The following is a 6,346-nucleotide window of genomic DNA, read 5'->3' on the forward strand; positions in this document are numbered from 1 at the left end:
TATCGTACGAGAACAATATTGATGGAAAGTCGACATCATCACAGTACCGACCACCGAGACGTCTCTCGGGAAACAGAGCTCTCCAAATTTCATACTAATAACTTCAATAATGTAAACGTGTAAAGAATAGAGTGGGCTGGTCCACTTTTTAAGGGTTTCGTTGTCCGTTGATAGAATCGAAGTTTGAATGTTGAATGAAAATTAAAGGATGTTATAAATTAAACATAAAACAAGACTAATAAAAATTGACGACCTAATCCGTAAGATATGCGAAATTGATAAATTAATAAGGTATACAGTATTGTTTTAACTAAAATTTAAACTACTATAGATTCCAAATTAGATTAACTTTATAGACTAAAGATAATAATATATAGCTCATGGTAATAGGCTTAGAAGATATATTTATTATTTATATATCAATATTATATTTTGAAAATAAATTTCCAAGTTTAATATATACCTAGTACATAGTCGAATAAATAATTAGTGCATAAAGTTTAATAATATACTGATTCTTTGGAATTCAGATTTAAATGCAAAAATATTTTCAAAAAAACATCACGTTCTAATAATTTACAATAAAGAAAAGTTAATTTCCATCTGAAAAAACATGATTGTATGGCTAAAGGCTACAAGACACTTCTTAAATGACATAAAAGAATTCAAATATTTGAAATTGTTTAGTCTTATACTTTCCAAAAATCTAAAGTTATACATTATTAAAACTTAAAAGACAATATGAGCATGCTTGGTGAATAACTTTTGTATATATTTTAAAAGTAATACGATAATACGTTTAATAATATTATTAGTTTTTACCTATAAATTTACGTAAACGATAAAAAAAATTATTAGAATAAATATATTATAGAGAAAACAATCGGTATTATCATCATAATATATTAAACTTTTATATTTTTTCAAGTCAATAGCTAACAGTAATTAGTTTTAGTTAATACTTTGTTTTTATTTTTAGATAAATTACGAATTTTATGTAGATGTACACTTTAAAATGTATGGACTACACGTCAACACAATACAATACAATATAAAATAAAATATACTTTTTTTTAATATAAACGTATAAACGTGTTATCCAGAGCTACCTTTGAACTATGATAAAGGTTCCTTTCAAAATTTATGACGGACTCACAATTTCCCTAAACTCGGAAGTACCACTGATAATAATATGCGCATTATTCACCAATTACTGTGTTTATTTTTAAAAACACCCACCCATGAACTGCTTGTACTTTTCTTCACTCCCCCGCATAAACTATAATAATACAAAAAAAACAGCATTAGTGATTATCTAATAAATTATTTAAATAAAACATCTATACCTATGCATTTAAAATAACACTAATATGAAACGACTGTTTAAATTTTGAGTTCATAGGTGAAACTAAAGTGGCTATTAAAATATTATAAATAATATTATGGCTTTCTAGTGCCTGATACACAGTAATTCTTTGCAAAATAATCTTTGAAAAATATTTATTAAAATGAGTTATTGCGGAAGGACAACGTATAGTGAAACACATTCCACATTTATCGTAGAGTGAGGGATGTTGAAAACAATTGATGCATCTGTGACCGAAGCATAGGCGCATTACAGTGGGTGCGGTAACTATAGACGGAGGAGCGTGGTATGGTTTTATACGTTCGTTCCACACCACCCCTCGAGAGTTATGGCTCTAAACCAATGGGTCCACCGATTCGTTAAGAATATTTACCCCGATTTTCACTTGTATTTCTTTTATTAATTTAGTGTACCGTTCGAGGATATTCAAAGACCAAATGCATTAAACGACTACCACTGTAAACACCATCATATGCTGTGTATTATTGAATTATATTTTAATGGCTAGTGCATTCTGCGCCACAGATCACAGACATCATAGACGTTTTTCAATACTGAATGGTCGGGATCGAAAAACAAAACGTCACGGACTGCGTTCATTTTTAAACGTTAATTTTGCGTTGGAAATAAAATACGGTATATCGATCTGAAACCTGCGAATACGTAGATAAAATATTTTAGAACACGAATTTTTCGGACGGTGAACCCCATCCGGTAATGTTTATCACTGTTCACCAAATTCAAAGACACAATATTTTTGATATTTACGATCTGTGGTGTTTTAGATGGGTATAATCATCTAAAATCGGTATTTTACGGTTGATTAAAAAAATTGAGTAGAACCCGATACACTTTTATGGTATTAACAGTTTTATTTTATGTATAAATAAACAATCAACAATAAACTAACAATATGACACGTTTTATAACATCATGATTTTAACTCGGCATACTGATTTTGCTTCCACTCGTCGGGTGGTTAAGCACAACGGATTTTAAAATGTCCGTTGTGATCGGAATCCGGTAGTATACTTTTTCACCGGTAGCTGTGCTCATAGGTGCAGCAGTGTATAGCAGCGGTGTCGCTTTAGGAGCCGGTGGTTTCGGCACCGAAGACTTAGTATTGCTCACCGTCGAAATTTCAAATGTATCAGATCGGCTGTAACCATAGTTATCGAGAAAGGGCATTCCAGTTAACCCAAAGTCATAGCATCTAGCCAACTCCAACGACTGGGACGAATGATTCAATGCATTGATGTTTAAAGTATTCTTCATTACATTTCCTGCGTAAAAAACATACAAACATACATGTGTAGTAAAAATAATATTGATTTACCGTAAATATATCATAATAAAGATGTTTAATAGAAATGTATTACTCTCTAGGGTTTCGTTCCAGGCTTTAAGTGATCCACGCTTCCGAATCGACTTTTCAGTATCACATAAGCAAACGAACATCGTGTGGCATATAGCAAATATGTGTTTTTAAAGTAAAATTAATTTATACTAATAGATTGTCAAGTATAAATTACTTTTTATAGAAGTAAATTTTTTTTCAAGGTCATGGAACATACATCGTATTCGATATATTGTAACAATTTTTCATCGTTGCAATTTCGCAACCGAGTCCCCTGAGTTTATCTTCAACTGATTCTGTTACCGACTGCTGGTCTTAAGACAATTTGTCAATTTTGTCGTACAAACATTGCACCGAAGACACCGATTACCTTATAAATCTGTCAATTTTTTTTTTAATACTAAATTTTTTTCTATCATTCTTTCGAATTCTACGATTAATATTTTATTATCAATATATATGTTACAGGTAAGGTCCAAAAACGGTTAGTGTACATATTACCCGAGTAATGTGAAACTCATCCATATGAATAGTGTAATGTATACATTATCCACCTTAAATATGTATTATCCAATCAATTTATACATTATCCGGTGTACTGTGGATAAAGTATTTATATTATTATAATCGTAAACTGATAACGTCGGTACAACATCACCAACGCATCAAACACTTAAAATGGTTCAATTATATAGCCTTTCTAATAACAAAAACCAAATTAAACTAATGCAAAAAAAAGTTATTTAATATTATTACAATTGAAATATTAATTAAATATTTGAGCAATTTTACTATTTAATTAAAATTTAAAAATGAAATACAATTATTTATTAGAACAATTTGAGATCAGATGACATTTAGAATTACAAAGTATTCCTCCGGATTTGCATTTACATTTATTTATTAAGCATTTAGTTTTACATAGCCATTTTTTAAAACCTTAACCACCGGATTAGCTATTTCACGCAAAGATTTTTTTTTGTGGCTTAAACGTCTAAAATATCTAATAATGGTTCAGAATATACAGAAAATTGATTTCTAGAATAAAGTTAATGAATAGTACCATTCTTATTACCGAGTTTGTAATATTGATTATCACTAATAGACACAACTGCAAAAATTCTGTGGATCACCTTTACTTCTGTCTATTTCTGGTAGTTTGACTCGAACTGTGTCACCAACATTGCACGGTGGGAATTTGTTAATAGATCTGAACTTAATTTTTTTGCTTGTTGTTCCAGCTATAATTTTGAATTGCTTCTCTCGTTTTCTATGGTGTTCTGAAACATTTGTAATAAAAATAAATAAAATTTCGCCTAAATAAAACTTGATTTGTAATAATTATTTTTTTTATCACATAAAACACAAATAGATGTTTGTCCATTACCAAGAGTACAGTCACATGATTCACAGCAACTAGATACTGTACTGTTATGTTAAGAAAAAAAGTAAAAGTAATTAAACCTAGGTATAGCGACTATATAGAGTGTAACAGATAGACTTGATCAAAAAAAAAAAATTATGCTACTTAAACGTATGACAATAATTGTTAATATTATATGATGGGTAAATAAATATTAAATTAATTTAATAAAAAAATATTGATATTTTAAAAATTCTAAAAAATAAACTACTTGATTTAGATAAATATGTTTAGCATAAAAATTATTCTTATAATCAGATTCATAAATTGGCTATTTTAAATTTTTTTAAAAAAATTTAAATTTTATTTTATTTTCAGTAGCTACTAAAAAATAAACATAAAAAAAATTAAATTATACATGTATCATCGCTAGGGTTTCTTAATAATAAATGAAAAAAAAATTGAAAATATTAATTAGATTAAGTTTTTTCAAAAGTCAGTTCTGTTATACCCTATATATTGTCAACAATTTACATCTTTATCAGAAACATTATGATCGTCTTTTTGTTCATAGTCTGATACGACACTTTGCAATATTTCTTCCAATTCTTGTTCAGTGGTTAATTTTTCCACTGCTTCAGCTGGTAGTAAAGATGACAAACCAATTTTCACATCAGTGCTAAATAGGGCCATGTATGGTGATCTTTTAATGCCATCGTGATAGGTCATATTTTTCATTAGCTGTACAAATCGAAGTCCTTCCGACCATGATTTACAGTTATTTTTCTTCATCCATGTTATTAACATATTTTGTATGTCTTGGTTTGCTCTCTCGACACTCCCTTGTGACTGAGTGTGGCGTGGCTTTCTATGAACGATTTTCAGTGTGTCCCACATTTCTTTTAAGTCTTCTATTATTTTATTTACAAACTCACGGTCATTGTCAGATTGTAATATCATCGGAGCTCCGAAAATACAAAATATGTCGATAAGATGTTTTGCAACTTCTTCTGCTCTCTTCGTTTTTAAGGGTCTTAATTGAACAAATTTAGTAAGGTGATCCTGATATACCATAATAAGCCAGAACTCTCCATCCCCCTGCGTGTGCATATCAATCAAGTCCACTTGGCACCTACTATTCATTTCCGAAAACACCATTAGCTTAATCACTAGACCCTTGCTTTTAGATTTTTGTTTTGATTGATATGATTCGCAAAATTTTAAGTGAATAGATACTGCTTCTTATGTTATATTTTAATACTTTTTTTTAACTTCAGCATTCATGCGGTGTTTTCCACCATGTCCAATACTTAAATATACATCATGCAGCACATCATAGATATTTTCATTAGTAATATAGTACAAAATGTTTGTATTACCTTCCAACAACAGCAAAATTAATTTATTTTCTTCTCTAATAGTAATGAGGTCGTACCTTTTCAAAATTCGATATGCCTTGTTACTTTTTATTCCACTTGATCTCACATTTTTAATCTCCGAAACTATTTCATTAAACTTAACTGCCGATAAATAAACTGAATTATTATTTTTTTCATTGACTATTTTATAAAAACATTCGTAAAATCTTTCGCGTGAAGTCATTTTAAATACCTATATGTACCTATGTGTATTAAAACGAACGACGAACTAGCACTGTACTAAATATTATGTGTTTTATCAAAAACAATTATCTACAATCGTTATTTTATCATCTACATTTTATCAAAGTCGTAGATAATGTGTAAAATACCCGAGTAATATACGAAATAAAGTTGTATAAATAATATTTTTACTTTATCCAATAGGTACAGGTAGTGTTCACATTACCCGGGTTATATGTACACTAACCGTATTTTGTACTTAACTCGTAACATATATACTGTGTACACTATCTTTCACTACCGGTAAATCGATTTGTACTTCCGTAGTCTTATATATTTTATCATAATAAATAATCGTTTTCAGGTAATTCTGTAAAATACGAATTAATACGATACAAATATGTTTCCTTTTGAATGTCCTATATATGACAATAACTCCAAGTAAAAATGAAATGATTAAATAATGCTTAATTGTTATATCACTCTAATAATCTCTCTGAAAATATTTATTAAGTCAACAGTCAAGACTGATTAATTTGAACCTTTAGATAAATAATAATAAAAGACAATTGTTTATTTTATACATAACTACCAATATACCATAGAGATTTCCGTATTACTGTATTAGTCATTCGATAATTTTAATTTATTTATTAATG

The 6,346-nt window shown here is 29.0% G+C and overlaps 1 protein-coding gene and 1 pseudogene across 1 annotated transcript; both read right to left on the reverse strand.

Moving 5' to 3' along the window:
• Positions 1-2,292: 2,292 nt before the first annotated feature.
• Positions 2,293-3,089, reverse strand: LOC113552608 (annotated as a pseudogene).
• Positions 3,090-4,608: 1,519 nt separating this feature from the next.
• LOC113552609 (KRAB-A domain-containing protein 2-like) lies at positions 4,609-5,688 on the reverse strand. The gene is made up of 2 exons (XM_026955462.1): positions 5,348-5,688; positions 4,609-5,266 (listed from the first exon to the last, which is right to left on the reverse strand). Exons 1-2 carry the CDS (start codon positions 5,686-5,688, stop codon positions 4,609-4,611), a joined length of 999 nt encoding a protein of 332 aa, XP_026811263.1.
• Positions 5,689-6,346: the final 658 nt, after the last annotated feature.

Source organism: Rhopalosiphum maidis, chromosome 2 (genome assembly GCF_003676215.2).
Source record: "Rhopalosiphum maidis isolate BTI-1 chromosome 2, ASM367621v3, whole genome shotgun sequence".
Taxonomy (NCBI): Eukaryota; Metazoa; Arthropoda; class Insecta; order Hemiptera; family Aphididae; genus Rhopalosiphum; species Rhopalosiphum maidis.